The sequence below is a fragment of the Porites lutea genome, chromosome 10 (genome assembly GCF_958299795.1).
Source record: "Porites lutea chromosome 10, jaPorLute2.1, whole genome shotgun sequence".
In the NCBI taxonomy this organism is placed as follows: domain Eukaryota; kingdom Metazoa; phylum Cnidaria; class Anthozoa; order Scleractinia; family Poritidae; genus Porites; species Porites lutea.
This window is the reverse complement of record NC_133210.1, coordinates 23,926,859-23,944,318: the sequence shown is the minus strand read 5'-3', so window position 1 is coordinate 23,944,318 and position 17,460 is coordinate 23,926,859. Positions and strand designations below refer to the sequence as shown.

At 39.3% G+C, this 17,460-nt stretch overlaps 1 protein-coding gene across 1 annotated transcript in view; it reads right to left on the bottom strand.

The window, feature by feature from the left end:
• LOC140949672 (uncharacterized) overlaps window positions 1–4,563 on the bottom strand; it is a 5,934-nt gene extending 1,371 nt beyond the window's left edge. Inside the window, exons 1-6 of the mRNA XM_073398818.1 lie at window positions 4,485–4,563; window positions 3,518–3,789; window positions 3,312–3,426; window positions 2,562–2,604; window positions 1,766–1,892; window positions 397–865 (exon numbers count right to left, since the gene is read on the bottom strand). Of these exons, the coding sequence (XP_073254919.1) occupies window positions 397–865; window positions 1,766–1,892; window positions 2,562–2,604; window positions 3,312–3,426; window positions 3,518–3,789; window positions 4,485–4,563 (1,105 nt within the window). The remainder of the gene's footprint in view (window positions 1–396; window positions 866–1,765; window positions 1,893–2,561; window positions 2,605–3,311; window positions 3,427–3,517; window positions 3,790–4,484) is intronic.
• Window positions 4,564–17,460: the final 12,897 nt, after the last annotated feature.

Here is a 17,460-nt window from a genome sequence, read left to right as displayed (position 1 = left end):
AAATGAACGGATAAAAGAGGGTTCAAAAAATGCACCTAAAGCCAACCTTACACCTCGTTGGCCTGCTGCTTACGTGATTTTTGAAAGCGTTTTAAAGGAAGGGATTAATATAGCCTGCAAGGCGTATTTTGCTGTGCGATCGATTTGAACTGTAAAAAAGTGATTCCAAGGAAAAGGTTGCCTGCCCATCCTCATAGGGTCGCGCGTTAAAAGAAAAAAAAAACCTCTGGGCTAGGGGATTAATAAGGCCAGTGGTACCATGCCGTAGAAAATGATCCATTACCAATAAAAATTCCTCGGCCGGGTGATACGCATTTTGTGCAATTTAAGGAGGAAAAACTCATTCAATTAGGGCATTTTTTTTTTCTGGAGAGAAACAGAAATTTCGTTTATCACAAAGACTGTGGGTAGCCTGGTTTCCACAGGAGTTGGTGTCATCATGTAACCCACCAGTACCAAACCCAATTCTAGAGTCACAGGAATTGCAATGGTTTTCCTGGTTACTAATGATACCGATCCTGGCTTTGGAATGGACTCTGCCGACCACATGACTGTTGAACCCTTCTTTGTTACACCCAACCTGCAGGGACGCCTCAGGACCAATCAACAATTTCCACGTGTCGCGACCCAGAGAAGTAGCGCGAAATTGTCCGTCAGCGATCAAAGAGTGTAGAGAACTGGCGCTCCTGTTGATTACAATGAAACTGATCTGCTGACCGATCTTCAGGCCGAGGCAGATCTTGGAGAAAGATGTGTTCCAGTAGGAGGGCAGTTTGGTCTCCTGGGAGTCAAATCCGGTCTTCCCTCCATCAAGGTTAAAAGTTTCGTTGTTCCTCCAGAGGGAGGCATCGTAATGAAAGGTTTGCTGTGGAAGAAAAAACACAGTTCAATGGCCTTTGCCTGTAAGTATATTTCATCGTGAGATCGTCGAGATATAGTAGGCTGCGAGCAGTCTCTTATTTTTCTTTGCAAAGTTACTGCAAGAGAAACCCAAGCAGACGAGCCGCGATAAACGAGGGCGAGGTCTTTTCTCGCCTGGTCCTAATCCCTTATTGTAACATAAGGTCGTGGTTTGCAATCGCGCTGGCTGAGAACTAGACGGATTTTAAGAGAAAAGGCGGACTGCAAGCAGTCTAAGATATAGCGCGTCTTACCTTTAATGGCGGCCATGTTGATTTTCAAATGTACCGAGGGGGCGGGCATCGGGGATTATATCTGTAGAGGCAGGGCGACGAGAAAAATATTTTTCCCTCTTCCTTCCAAACCGCCCCCGCCCCCTAAGTAGTTTTGACACTCATGAAGATGGCAGCCCGTAACGCAAAGCACTCGATCTCGACGACCTTACAGAAAAATATAGGACTGTGAACAGTCTAAGCTTAGCTAAATTGTAAGCATTCGTTTCTTAGCCTGAGAAAACTGCAGACATTTCACGACCTCATTACTGCGGGTTTCCCAGCGAAATGATGTCTGAGAAAAGCGTAGAAATTCCACTGCTGATGACGCGTCACTACCCAGATCTCGATAGTCCCTCTGATTGGCTGAAGCAAATTTGCCATGTAGTAGGACCAATCAAAAGCATTACCCAGATCTTGACAGTGATACGTCATCAGTATGGCCATTAGTTTACAATACCATAGTCCCCCTCTACTCGCTCAAAGCAATTCTAAAACCCCAACGACGAGGTGTTTAGTCGACCTAAATGCACGACACAACCGTAGAACAAGTCTGAACATTAAATAACATGTTGCCAAATAAAATTTCACACCTTGCTACCGTTCATCTTCGTGACGGGTGTCCATCCTTCATATCCACATCCAAAATCTCCCATGTGACAAAGAATTTGAGTAGGTCTTGAATCAAAGATGACTGTTACTACCTGGCTTTGGTTCAACCTACACACAGAGACAGTTTTTGTATAGAAAATCATGCGACATTAATGACACGAGAACACTAGTGATCCCTTACTCCAACTGGACCCAACATTTAAAGCTTCGTCCCCTTGTTGCTTCAAACCCTCCAAGCTACATCGTCCGAAGGCAATTGAACGGTAGTATTCCTAAAGTTAGACAAAAAATCTGAGATGACAATTTTGCCCAAATGACCTATTATGATAAATGAATCAACTGAGCCTCACCTCAAATCAGGCTCTACTTTTGTTTTGCTTGGTAAATAATATTCCGAGGGGCGAGGCAAAACGAAATAGAGCCTGATCATTGCTCGACCATGCAAGAGAAAATGTATGAAAGCTGCTAAAATTGGGCCTGATCTCTAGGTAAATGAGCCTAGCGCTTTTAGAAGTTACATGATCCAATAGTATTCATTACTGAGCTTATGAAATATAACATGTCGGTTGGAACTGTATGTAATATACAACTCTTTTACAGCCTCCTTCTCAGGCTCTCAGCGGCAAATCCATGGGCCTGGGAATGAGTTTGCCATGTCCTCCCCCCATAACCCGTAGTTAATGTACTTATATTCGTAGAGGGAATCTTTCTGTTTGTAAGCATTTGTCGTGAATTATATAAGTAGATGTTGAAAAAGACGTTGATCATGTTACCTACTTTTGTGGCTCAAAATGATACAAGTCTTGACATGACTTTATAGCTGAAAAAGAAATAACAATCCATTTTTCCTCTTTGAATCGGTTCAATTTCCTCATCTAAGATAATAGGAGACGATCTTCGCAATCCCAGTCGGCATGCTGTTCACACTGGCTAGGCAGTTCGTCGGTTTGTTACACACAGTACCTCACAAAATTGAAAACGGAACCGAGGCCGGAAAACTTAGTTCTCTCGCTACATTATTGCTGAGCGCGATTCGAAATTAGCACACAAGCTCGGGTTACTGATAAGGAACAAACTGGACAATTTCAAGTTTGTCTTTCTTGTCAAATAACATCGCGGATAATCGACTGAGTCGCGGTCGTGCGGAAACGCAGGCTGCTGATTGCAGACTGTGCAGACACTGCAGACTGTCCTGATTGTGCAGACTGCAGAGTGTAGGCTGTGCAGACTTCGCACCGCTAGACTGCAGCCTGTTCAGACTGCAGACTTTTCAGACCTTACAGACTGTCCAAACTGTGCAGACTATCCGGACGGCAGACTGCGCAGCCTGTGCACACCACAGACTGCCCAGACTGCAGACAACGAAGACTGTTGATTGTTCAGACTGCGAAGACTGTCCAGACTGGAGACTATGAAGCGGACTGTTTTGACTGCAAAGACTACGCAGACTTTTGCAGGATGTGCCGACCGTGCAAACTGTGTGTGTGTGTTTTTTTTTTCACAAAAGCGTAACTTAACGTTTATTACCTACTTCGCAAGATACTCCAACAAAACCTTCTCTGCAATTGCAATAAAAAGTGTGATGGTTGAAGCTTGACACACATGTACCTCCATTGCGGCACGGCGAGGAAACGCAAGAGGTCTGAAATAGTAATATTTCGAAATATCATCGAACATTTTCTACAAAAACAGATCAGTTATTTAGAGTAGATTATCACTGAATATACAACTACCTTCAAGAAGGAACTTAAATGATGGGAGGTCTTGTTTCTTTTATACTTCTCGGGGTTGCTGTTCTTTTCAGAGGACAACAACTCGCACCAAATCTTTTCATCGGCTGCAGTTTCGATGGCGGCCAGATTAACAGACAAGCAAGAAGGATTTCTCAAGCAATTAATGTTGCAGGCAAGCTTGTCGGAGACAGTGAATGTTTCAAGTCTAGGAACATTTAGATAGTGATGATCGTCTTGCATGAAAAAATCTTGGCGAAACCCGGAGTCCAAACCTGTAGAAAGGACAGTATTTAAAAAAATTCGAAAAACAGCAGAGTATCGAAAACGCTGAAAGTTATTAAAATATATTTTCAAAGCAAAAACGCCTTTATAGCGCAAAATGTTTGAAATCTAAAAAGAAGTTAATAGTAGTGTTTTGTGGACACTTAAAAACACCAGGACAAGATTTTTAAAATTAATTCCTAAAATTTTTATAAAATTAATTCAATTTAATTTAGCAAAGAAAACCACGTTATTAAAAAATTGTGTTTTCAGATTTGTTATTTCAATTTGAGCGACAAAGAAAAGTGGCAATACAACCAGCAAAAAGAATCTTTTTTGGGCTCCAGCATGGTACGTGTATGAAAACCATAATCAAAAGCCCCTTCGTTCCATTCGGTATACTTTCGAAGCAAAAATCACTCGGAGAATTTATTAGCTTAAATATCACGCATCTCTTGAATCAAATTCGGTTTCTAGGTATCACTTTTATCATGAATATCGACTGAAAATAGTTTAATAATGTTTGTTCTTAGACGCCTTTAGACTCCTTTTGTTATCCGATGTATTGCCTAGTTTTGTTGTGCACTACACAGAATACAAAAAACTGAAAAGTTACTGACACAAACTTGTTGTGGCCGTTAAAAATGCCTGAAAAATAACAACTTCATAACAATAATAGGAACTGAGATAATCAAGCAAAACTGACCTTGTGTATAAGCTGTCTCAGCAAGTACTGACAGTAAAACTTTGAAAAGAAGAAACCAAGTGAATAATGAAGAACACATGGCCGGCGTCTAAAGTTACATTTTTGATATTACATTTATCTTAGACCAAGACTCTGCTGGAGAGTGGTTTGTTTTTAAATGTTAAAAACAATTTTTTGCCAGCACCAGCCAATGGCAGCTCAACCGACCTTCGTCAATTTCGCCAACCCTTAATATCATTAGTTTCCAACCTAGTCAAACCTTGCTTGCAAAATCTTAATAGGTACGTAATAAAAAAATATAGAGGATATTACACGGTGGCGAGAAGATATGAATTTTATGTTCGAGTGGCAAGAACAACATCTCACGAGTGAGCGAAGCGAACGAGTGAGATATGGTTCTTGCCACTTGACCATAAAATTCATATCTTCGAGCCAACGTGTAATGTTCTTTTTATTATATGGAGAAACCAATTCAACAAAAGCAAAAGGCGGGAATCGTGACGTCATTGAACGATACGACACTCACAAAGGTGACATACGGAAAATACGTCTCTCGGGTCCCGGATGAAGTGGCGTATGGAATCTACGAGTGGTTTAGTTCCCAGTAAAACACTCTCCTCCATATAATAAATAACAATATGTGATGGTTATCTTTTTGCTGTAATTATTGAAAAAAAGGTCGTAGTTTAGAGTTTTAAAAATCGCCAGTTTCGTTAGAAAACAGCATTGTCTCGGAATTTCTATGCATTAGAGACGGGGAGGAAAATCGATGGGAATCGATATTGTTCTTTGCTACCAAGAAGCGATGATTGTACGAAATCGTTGTTGCTTTGACAGTGGCCGTGTATTCTGATAAGATTGTATCTGATGTGGGTGAAATTTTTCAACTAGAAAGAAGTTATGTGAAAAATAAGTGGGAAAAAATGAAGTAAGGACCCTGCAAAATGGAAGTGGAAAGCACACTGTCTGATTTCAACAGACAAACGTTGGTAGGTTTAAAGGTGGCTTGTGGGAAAAATATATAGCCCACGAGCAGGCTCACTCGAGCGATCACAGGTGGCCCAAGCGTAATATGGGCCACCTGTGGCGTAATATGAGAGTTTGTATGGGAAAAATAGAGTTTGAAACTTAGATGAAATAAGAAGTAAAAGCGATAAAAGTTATCATTAAAGTGTAAATATTGTCTCTTATTATTACATTGTCAGGTCAGATGATGTAAAAGTACTCAAATCGCGCTGAAACTTCGTAAAAATAAAGACAACGACTCCAGGTAACAATATTTACACTTTATTGATAGCTTTTATCGCTTTTACTTCATTTATTTCATGTAAGTTTCAAACTCTATTTTTCCCATACAAACTCTCGTATTACGCCACAGGTGGCCCATATTACGCTTGGGCCACCTGTGGTGCGATTTCGGGGAAAATGTTTGCCGTGGAGACGACAGGCAGCGTCAGCCGGGCAGAATAATAAGGCGAGGAAATGGGCGAGTAAAATAATGGGGAAGGAATTTCCCCGAAATTTCACAAGTGAGTCTGCTCGTAGGCTAGTAGGAAATTAAAATGCCTCATCTTTCAGCTAGAGATGATACGTGGAGGGATACGATAGGAAATTTGGGTGGACTAGTGGCACATCATCCTATTTCAAACCATTCTTAAAAGATGAACAGTAAAAGAGACGACCTTGGTTCTAGTAGAGAAAGCTGTAGACAGGACAAACCTTTACCCTATTTCAGACCCAAAAATTTCGATAGTCGCATAAACAAAACAACTTTCTTTAATTTACCAAACATTTTTTGATGGTACATTTGTCATCTTCAGAATTACATATTGTACTATGTGAAATCGCCGTTGAACTTAAATCGCGTGCGATGTAACAGCTTAGTATCCATTACACAAACTAATACGTTATTAGACAAAGTATTACTTACGCTAACACACTCATTACAATTTTGATTTTATTGCAATTTAAGACAGGAATTGTTAAATACACAGTATTGGATAGATAATATTAAATACAGGTTGTCGACTTAACCGAGTCATATCTACTTTGCAATAAATTTAAAATGATGTTAATTTTTGAAGAAATTCAGATAAACACTTCAGACAGCGTTTATCAAAAACCTCCCCCTTACCTCCCCCTTTAAGAACGTGCATTGTTTGGGATGATTTCCAAGGAAATAAGGAAATAAGAAGACTGAGACAAGCAACGATACTTTAATAACGAGAAAAAACAAGATGCTGATTGCCAGCTGCCTAATCTGGAGTTAAACCGTTGGGAGTTAATATTAAAATATTGTAACTGCATGTCATAAGAATTCCATGCGCTTGCATTGCTTTCGAGGCGAACTGGATCTGGTGGAGCGAACATGAAGGCCGAAGAAGACGCCAGTGAGCGGACGCGAAATTCGATAGTAACGAGATCTAGAGAAGCTATTGAATTATAAAACCGCATAAAGCTATTGTGGTTCGAAAGCAAACCAGAATAATAAGCTTCAATCGAGTGAACCATCTATTTCTCAGCTCTATCAGTTTCTTTCTTTTTTTCTTAGACTCCTGCGGGCAAAAAATGGATAGCGCTCGAGAAGCAACCTTTTAATTCTCATTACTGTGGTAAAATTATTTTACAAGCTTAAATTCAGATTAAAACAATTTTTATTTAATTTTCTCACCAGTTTATCACTACAGTTTCTTTAAAAGTCAATCCCTTGATTAACTCAACAATTGCAGCTTGGTATAAATTTATAGAATCAATAGCTTACAACCCACTATTCCACATTCTTTATGTGGCTTATCCATTATCAACTCCTTTATATTACATATTGGGCTTATTATGTATAACGTTATATACATTAACCAAATACCATTCACGTTAAACGCAAAGCAAATCTCTACCGTCTACCCTCAAGGCAACCGAGACCACAGTTGACGATCGAGAATGAAAAGTTACAAGATCGGGTAACACTACGTGGAGTTAACGAAGTTGATGCACGTTCGGCAAGTGTACGGAATCGCGCGATCGAAAGCGTATTAGTCATGGAAATAAAGGTTACTAAAGCACTCTATACATAACAAAGCATAAAATAATTGATAACGGCGACGGAAGGTTAACAAGAGCGCAAAAACATTCATGTGAATACTTAGTGTTAAAACGAAGATACACCGTTAAACAAGTCGGTATAAATTTGGTTTACAACATTCTGGTGACAGCTACATTCCGTTTTTAGATTTACAGGAGGTCGGTTTTGCGCGAAGCTCGCAAAGACATTTAAGTGTTTGCTATAGCGCGCGTTCGAAGTAATCAGTAGTAAGTTTATAATGAAGATTAACGCAAGCCGAAGTAGTCAATGATAGTGGTCGAAAGTTACCGAAAGTACCCCGAAGGATTGCGAGGGTGTTCACAAGTTGGCGATAGCGCGCGTTCCAAGTAATGGTATAAGTGTCTATGAAGATTGACGCCAGTCGAGGTAGTCAATGATAGTGGTCCAAAGTTACCTAAAGTACCCCCGAAAGATGGCGAGAGTTTACGATAGCGCCGGTTCTTTGAAATGGCAAGTAAACATGAAGATTTAACGCACGCCGAAGAAGTCAACGATAGTGGTCAAAAGTTGTCGAAAGTAACCCCGAAAGATGGGGACAGTGTTCATTTCACTGAACGCAATTTTGTAAAGGCATTTTTACGCGAAATTCGATAGTAACGAGATCTAGAGGAGCTACTGAATTAAAACCGCATAAACCCATTGTGGTTCGAAAGCAAACCAGAAAAATTAAGCTTCAATCGAGTGAATCATCTATTTCTCAGCTACCTGCGGGCACAAAATGGATAGCGCTCGAGAAGCAACCTTTTAATTCTCATTACTGCGGTAAAATTATTTTACAAGCTTAAATTCAGATTAAAACAATTTTTATTTAATTTTCCCACCAGTTTATCACTGCAGTTTCTTTAAAAGTCAATCCCTTGATTAACTCAACAGTTGCAGCTTGGTATAAATTTATAGAATCAATAGCTTACAACCCACTATTCCACATTCTTTATGTGGCTTATCCATTATCAACTCCTTCACATTACATATTGGGCTTATTATGTATAACGTTATATACATTAACCAAATCTCATTCACTTTAAACGCAAAGCAAATCTCTACCGTCTACCCTCAAGGCAACCGAGACCACAGTTGACGATCGAGAATGAAAAGTTACAAGATCGGGTAACACTACGTGAAGTTAACGAAGTTGATGCACGTTCGCCAAGTGTACGGAATCGCGCGATCGAAAGCGTATTAGTTATGGAAATAAAGGTTACTAAAGCACTCTATACACAACAAAGCATAAAATAATTGATAACGGCGACGGAAGGTTAACAAGAGCGCAAAAACATTCATCTAAATACATAGTGTTAAAAAGAAGATACACCTTTAAACAAGTCGGTATAAATTTGGTTTAAAACATTATGGTGACAGCTAGAGGCCCTTTTTAGATTTACAGGAGGCCGGTTTTGCGCGAAGCTCGCAAAGACATTTAAATGTTTGCTATAGCGCGCGTTCGAAGTAATCAGTAGTAAGTTTATAATGAATATTAACGCAAGCCGAAGTAGTCAACAATAGTGGTCGAAAGTTACCGAAAGTACCCTGAAGGATTGCGAGGGTGCTCATTAACATTATAGTGTTCACAAGTTGGCGATAGCGCGCGTTCCAAGTAATGGTATAAGTCTCTATGAAGACTGACGCAAGCCGAAGTAGTCAATGACAGTGGTCGAAAGTTACCGAAAGTACCCCGAAGGATTGCGAGGGTGTTCACAAGTTGGCGATAGCGCGCGTTCCAAGTAATGGTATAAGTGTCTATGAAGATTGACGCCAGTCGAGGTAGTCAATGATAGTGGTCGAAAGTTACCTAAAGTACCCCCGAAAGATGGCGAGAGTTTACGATAGCGCCGGTTCTTTGAAATGGCAAGTAAACATGAAGATTTAACGCAGGCCGAAGAAGTCAACGATAGTGGTCAAAAGTTGTCGAAAGTAACCCCGAAAGATGGGGACAGTGTTCATTTCACTGAACGCAATTTTGTAAAGGCATTTTTACGCGAAATTCGATAGTAACGAGATCTAGAGGAGCTACTGAATTAAAACCGCATAAACCCATTGTGGTTCGAAAGCAAACCAGAAAAATTAAGCTTCAATCGAGTGAATCATCTATTTCTCAGCTACCTGCGGGCACAAAATGGATAGCGCTCGAGAAGCAACCTTTTAATTCTCATTACTGCGGTAAAATTATTTTACAAGCTTAAATTCAGATTAAAACAATTTTTATTTAATTTTCCCACCAGTTTATCACTGCAGTTTCTTTAAAAGTCAATCCCTTGATTAACTCAACAGTTGCAGCTTGGTATAAATTTATAGAATCAATAGCTTACAACGCACTATTCCACATTCTTAATGTGGCTTATCCATTATCAACTCCTTTACATTACATATTGGGCTTATTATGTATAACGTTATATACATTAACCAAATCTCATTCACTTTAAACGCAAAGCAAATCTCTACCGTCTACCCTCAAGGCAACCGAGACCACAGTTGACGATCGAGAATGAAAAGTTACAAGATCGGGTAACACTACGTGAAGTTAACGAAGTTGATGCACGTTCGCCAAGTGTACGGAATCGCGCGATCGAAAGCGTATTAGTTATGGAAATAAAGGTTACTAAAGCACTCTATACACAAAAAAGCATAAAATAATTGATAACGGCGACGGAAGGTTAACAAGAGCGCAAAAACATTCATCTAAATACATAGTCAATTAAAAAGAAGATACACCTTTAAACAAGTCGGTATAAATTTGGTTTAAAACATTATGGTGACAGCTAGAGGCCCTTTTTAGATTTACAGGAGGCCGGTTTTGCGCGAAGCTCGCAAAGACATTTAAATGTTTGCTATAGCGCGCGTTCGAAGTAATCAGTAGTAAGTTTATAATGAATATTAACGCAAGCCGAAGTAGTCAACAATAGAGGTCGAAAGTTACCGAAAGTACCCTGAAGGATTGCGAGGGTGCTCATTAACATTATAGTGTTCACAAGTTGGCGATAGCGCGCGTTCCAAGTAATGGTATAAGTCTCTATGAAGACTGACGCAAGCCGAAGTAGTCAATGACAGTGGTCGAAAGTTACCGAAAGTACCCCGAAGGATTGCGAGGGTGTTCACAAGTTGGCGATAGCGCGCGTTCCAAGTAATGGTATAAGTGTCTATGAAGATTGACGCCAGTCGAGGTAGTCAATGATAGTGGTCGAAAGTTACCTAAAGTACCCCCGAAAGATGGCGAGAGTTTACGATAGCGCCGGTTCTTTGAAATGGCAAGTAAACATGAAGATTTAACGCAGGCCGAAGAAGTCAACGATAGTGGTCAAAAGTTGTCGAAAGTAACCCCGAAAGATGGGGACAGTGTTCATTTCACTGAACGCAATTTTGTAAAGGCATTTTTACGCGAAATTCGATAGTAACGAGATCTAGAGGAGCTACTGAATTAAAACCGCATAAACCCATTGTGGTTCGAAAGCAAACCAGAAAAATTAAGCTTCAATCGAGTGAATCATCTATTTCTCAGCTACCTGCGGGCACAAAATGGATAGCGCTCGAGAAGCAACCTTTTAATTCTCATTACTGCGGTAAAATTATTTTACAAGCTTAAATTCAGATTAAAACAATTTTTATTTAATTTTCCCACCAGTTTATCACTGCAGTTTCTTTAAAAGTCAATCCCTTGATTAACTCAACAGTTGCAGCTTGGTATAAATTTATAGAATCAATAGCTTACAACGCACTATTCCACATTCTTAATGTGGCTTATCCATTATCAACTCCTTTACATTACATATTGGGCTTATTATGTATAACGTTATATACATTAACCAAATCTCATTCACTTTAAACGCAAAGCAAATCTCTACCGTCTACCCTCAAGGCAACCGAGACCACAGTTGACGATCGAGAATGAAAAGTTACAAGATCGGGTAACACTACGTGAAGTTAACGAAGTTGATGCACGTTCGCCAAGTGTACGGAATCGCGCGATCGAAAGCGTATTAGTTATGGAAATAAAGGTTACTAAAGCACTCTATACACAAAAAAGCATAAAATAATTGATAACGGCGACGGAAGGTTAACAAGAGCGCAAAAACATTCATCTAAATACATAGTGTTAAAAAGAAGATACACCTTTAAACAAGTCGGTATAAATTTGGTTTAAAACATTATGGTGACAGCTAGAGGCCCTTTTTAGATTTACAGGAGGCCGGTTTTGCGCGAAGCTCGCAAAGACATTTAAATGTTTGCTATAGCGCGCGTTCGAAGTAATCAGTAGTAAGTTTATAATGAACATTAACGCAAGGCGAAGTAGTCAACAATAGTGGTCGAAAGTTACCGAAAGTACCCTGAAGGATTGCGAGGGTGCTCATTAACATTATAGTGTTCACAAGTTGGCGATAGCGCGCGTTCCAAGTAATGGTATAAGTCTCTATGAAGACTGACGCAAGCCGAAGTAGTCAATGATAGTGGTCGAAAGTTACCGAAAGTACCCCGAAGGATTGCGAGGGTGTTCACAAGTTGGCGATAGCGCGCGTTCCAAGTAATGGTATAAGTGTCTATGAAGATTGACGCCAGTCGAGGTAGTCAATGATAGTGGTCGAAAGTTACCTAAAGTACCCCCGAAAGATGGCGAGAGTTTACGATAGCGCCGGTTCTTTGAAATGGCAAGTAAACATGAAGATTTAACGCAGGCCGAAGAAGTCAACGATAGTGGTCAAAAGTTGTCGAAAGTAACCCCGAAAGATGGGGACAGTGTTCATTTCACTGAACGCAATTTTGTAAAGGCATTTTTACGCGAAATTCGATAGTAACGAGATCTAGAGGAGCTACTGAATTAAAACCGCATAAACCCATTGTGGTTCGAAAGCAAACCAGAAAAATTAAGCTTCAATCGAGTGAATCATCTATTTCTCAGCTACCTGCGGGCACAAAATGGATAGCGCTCGAGAAGCAACCTTTTAATTCTCATTACTGCGGTAAAATTATTTTACAAGCTTAAATTCAGATTAAAACAATTTTTATTTAATTTTCCCACCAGTTTATCACTGCAGTTTCTTTAAAAGTCAATCCCTTGATTAACTCAACAGTTGCAGCTTGGTATAAATTTATAGAATCAATAGCTTACAACGCACTATTCCACATTCTTAATGTGGCTTATCCATTATCAACTCCTTTACATTACATATTGGGCTTATTATGTATAACGTTATATACATTAACCAAATCTCATTCACTTTAAACGCAAAGCAAATATCTACCGTCTACCCTCAAGGCAACCGAGACCACAGTTGACGATCGAGAATGAAAAGTTACAAGATCGGGTAACACTACGTGAAGTTAACGAAGTTGATGCACGTTCGCCAAGTGTACGGAATCGCGCGATCGAAAGCGTATTAGTTATGGAAATAAAGGTTACTAAAGCACTTTATACACAACAAAGCATAAAATAATTGATAACGGCGACGGAAGGTTAACAAGAGCGCAAAAACATTCATCTAAATACATAGTGTTAAAAAGAAGATACACCTTTAAACAAGTCGGTATAAATTTGGTTTAAAACATTATGGTGACAGCTAGAGGCCCTTTTTAGATTTACAGGAGGCCGGTTTTGCGCGAAGCTCGCAAAGACATTTAAATGTTTGCTATAGCGCGCGTTCGAAGTAATCAGTAGTAAGTTTATAATGAATATTAACGCAAGCCGAAGTAGTCAACAATAGTGGTCGAAAGTTACCGAAAGTACCCTGAAGGATTGCGAGGGTGCTCATTAACATTATAGTGTTCACAAGTTGGCGATAGCGCGCGTTCCAAGTAATGGTATAAGTCTCTATGAAGATTGATGCAAGTCGAAGTAGTTAACGATACTGGTCGAAAGTTACCGAAAGTACCCCGAAGGGTGTTCATTAACATTTTAGTGTTCACAAGTTGGCGATAGCGCGCGTTCGAAGTAATGGTACTCATAAGGTTCTATGAAGACTGACGCAAGTCGAATTAGTCAATGATAGTGGTCGAAAGTTACCGAAAGTACCCCGAAGGATGGCAAGAGTATTCATTTTGACAAAGGCATATAGCCATTTACGATAGCGCCGGTTCGTAGAAATGGTAAGTAAACATGAAGACTTAACGCAGGCCGAAGAAGTCAAAGATAGTGGTCAAAAGTTGCCGAAAGTATCCCCGAAAGATGGGGACAGTGTTCATTTCAATGAACGCAATTTTGTAAAGGCATTACTGTAAGCGTTTACCATAGCGCGTGTTCGAAGTTATGGTAGGTCTAGTATATGAAGATTAACGCAAGCCAAAGTAGTCAACGAGTACCCCCGAAAAATGGCGAGAGTGTTCATTACAGTCATTTAAGTGTTTAGGAACACGAAGATTAACATTAAAGATATTTTGAATAGACCTATCCTTAATAATTTCAGAACACACAAAAAAAAGCCATTGTTGCCCAGTAGCAGTTGTTTCCGTAAGAAGGAAAGTCCTCCTTCGAAAATGTTGACTGCTACTGTAGCAGAATTCTACAAAGTTTTATTTAGCTTTTATATTACTGGAAAAAAAAATTGTTAGATTAATTTTCTAAAGTATTTCATCTTGACCGCTACATCTTCACTTTAGCTGTATCGTAACAGGCATTTCTTCAGATGTCCAACTTGAGAAACACGTCCTAAAACAGAAGAAAGTGCAATGTTTATCAGTAGACTGTAGAAATAGAGAAATTTGAGTACTGGTTATTTTGTGCTCTCGTTTTTCGCGTTGGTTAGTTATTTAAGTGATTTACAGTCTAACAGCCCGTTATTTTTTGGACCGCCCCTGTTCGAACCCTGTTGTAAAAACTGGGGTTATTCAGTTCTCCGCAAGAGATAACGTACCTTTCATTGTTGGTGTTGTTTCATCAGCTAGTACAGGTTCCACCAGATGACGATTTTTCAATCTTTGTAAACTATAAAAGTGCAATTTAAAAAAGGAACCTGAACTCAGTAAATATAACGACCAAAGTAAGTATCTGTTAGCAAAATATATATAAAGAATCTCAACGATAAAAAATTCAGGTACTTCTGCCAAACCCAACACCATTTTCGGGTTTAAACGTACTTTTTGCAATAAGCACATATAAGAAACTTATTTTTCTGGCTCCCGTTTGCTATAGAGATAAATGAGTTCATTTCAGTCGTTCACTTCTTTGTTCTCTATTCTCTCACTAGCAAACGACGCCGGGTACTACACATACGATGTTGTGCTCTTATTCTAGAGTATATCAATCCGAACCCCTCGAGCTCCTCGTGGTGCTCGACATCTAGGCCTAAGGAGAAAACCGGGGATTAATGCAAAGAAACATATCCATTATACCTGAAGCGTAGAAAACGCCTCCCCACGTGATGAACAAAAATAACCGGGTAGATTCAATCTAGAAAATAAAAAAGCTAAAGAAAAAGAAACAAGCGCATAGAGGATGTTACCAACAGACGTAAATTGAACTAATACAACCTATTTTGATTTGCACCGATAAGGGATATAGATAAGAAATGAAGTTTAACGCCCACTAAAAATATCTGACCATCAGCAGATATTCTTAGTGGGCCGAGACATAACAAACCATATCAATAAAGACAAGTCGACTCTCACTGTACCCTCAAATAGCATTTTCCCTGTAACAACAACTGCCCAAAATCGTAAAGTTACACTGTAAATACAATAAATTCATTTCCGACGTCTCCACTTAGATATATTTAAAGCGTCCAGCAAAAGCCTTGTTATAACCTGCAAAGATATAACAGTGGAGAGTCAAACACTTACATAATTTCCAGGTTCAAATCTATGTTTACTAAGTGAAATATACAATTTGAATCATTACAGTTATTATCTTTTTATGGTATCTAATCATCTAATGGTATATCAGTAATAATAATAATAATAACAATAACAATTATAATAATAGTAATAATTCTATTAAAAGTTTAGATCCAGTTTATCTAATTTTCATAGTAAGTAATAACTATGATAGACTGAAGTATCAGTCCAGGAAGCCCCTGAATCCCTTGCTTGCTGGGTTGGAATACAACTTTATCTAGTTTTAATAGTAAGTTTTATCTATTATTGACTGAAGCATCAGTCCAGGGAGCTCCTGTCTCCCTTGCTTGCGGGTTGGAATCCCATTTTATCTAGTTTTAATAGTAAGTTTTATCTATTATTGACTGAAGTATCAGTCCAGGGAGCTCCTGTCTCCCAGCTTGCTTCCTGGGCTGGAATCCCAGTTTATCTAGTTTTAATAGTAAGTTTCATCTATTATTGACTGAAGTATCAGCCAAGGAAGCACTTGTCTCCCTTTATGGCTGGGTTGGAATCCCTGTTTATCTAGTTTTAATAAAAAGTTTCATCTATTATTGACTAAAGTATCAGTCCAGGGAGCTTCTGTCTCCCTTGCTTACTGGGTTGAAATCCCAGTTTATCTAGTTTTAATAGTAAGTTTCACCTATTATTGACTGAAGTATCAGTCCAGGAAGCTCCTGTCTCCCTTGCTTGCTGGGTTGGAATCCCAGTTTATCTAGTTTTAATAGTAAGTTTTATCTATTATTGACTGAAGCATCAGTCCAGGGAGCTCCTGTCTCCCTTGCTTGCGGGTTGGAATCCCAGTTTGTCTAGTTTTAATAGTACGTTTCATTTATTATTAACTGAAGTATCAGTCCGGGAGCTCCTGTCTACCTTGCTTGCTGGGTTAGAATCCCAGTTTATCTAGTTTTAAGAGCAAGTTTCATCTATTATCGACTGAAGTATCAGTCCAGGGAGCTCCTGTCTCCCTTGCTTGCTAGGTTGGAATCCCAGTTTATCTAGTTTTAATAGTAAGTGTCATCTATTATTGACTGAAGTATCAGTCCAGGAAGCTGCTGTCTTCCTTGCTTGCTGGGTTGGAATCCCAGTTTATCTAGTGTTAATACTAAGTTTTATAAATATTGACTGAAGTATCAGTCCAGGGAGCTCCTGTCTCCCTTGCTTACTGGGTTGGAATCCCAGTTTATCTAGTTTTAATAGTAATTAGTTTCATCTATTATTGACTGAAGTATCAGTCCAGGAAGCTGCTGTCTCCCTTGCTTGCTGGGTTGGAATCCCAGTTTATCTAGTTTTAATAGTAATTAGTTTCATCTATTATTGACTGAAGTATCAGTCCAGGAAGCTCCTGTCTCCCTTGCTTACTGGGTTGGAATCCCAGTTTATCTAGTTTTAATAGTAATTAGTTTCATCTATTATTGACTGAAGTATCAGTCCAGGGAGCTCCTGTCTCCCTTGCTTGCTGGGTTGGAATCCCATTTTATCTAGTTTTAATAGTAAGTTTTATCAATTATTGACAGAAGTATCACCCCAGGGAGCTCCTGTCTCCCTTGCTTGCTGGGTTGGAATCCCTGTTTACCTACCTTTAATAGTAAGTTTCATCTACTATTGACTGAAGTATCAGTCCAGGGAGCTCCTGTCTCCCTTGCTTGCTGGGTTGGAATCCCAGTTTATCTAGTTTTAATAGTAATTTTATCTATTCTTGACTGAAGTATCAGTCCAGAGAGCTCCTGTCTCCGTTGCTTGCTGGGTTGGAATCCCAGTTTATCTAGTTTTAAGAGTAAGTTTCATCTTTTATTGACTGAAGTATCAGTCCCGGAGCTCCTGTCTTCCTTGCTTGCTGGGTTTGAATCCCAGTTTATGTAGTTTTTATAGTAAGTTTCATCTATTATTGACTGAAGTATCAGTCCAAGGAGCTCCTGTCTCCCTTGCTTGCTGGGTTGGAATCCCAGTTTATCTAGTTTTAAGAGTAAGTTTCATCTATTAATGACTGAAGTATCAGTCCGGGAGCTCCTGTCTCCCTTGCTTGGTTGGTTGGAATCCCAGTTCATCTAGTTTTAATAGTAAGTTTCATCTATTATTGAC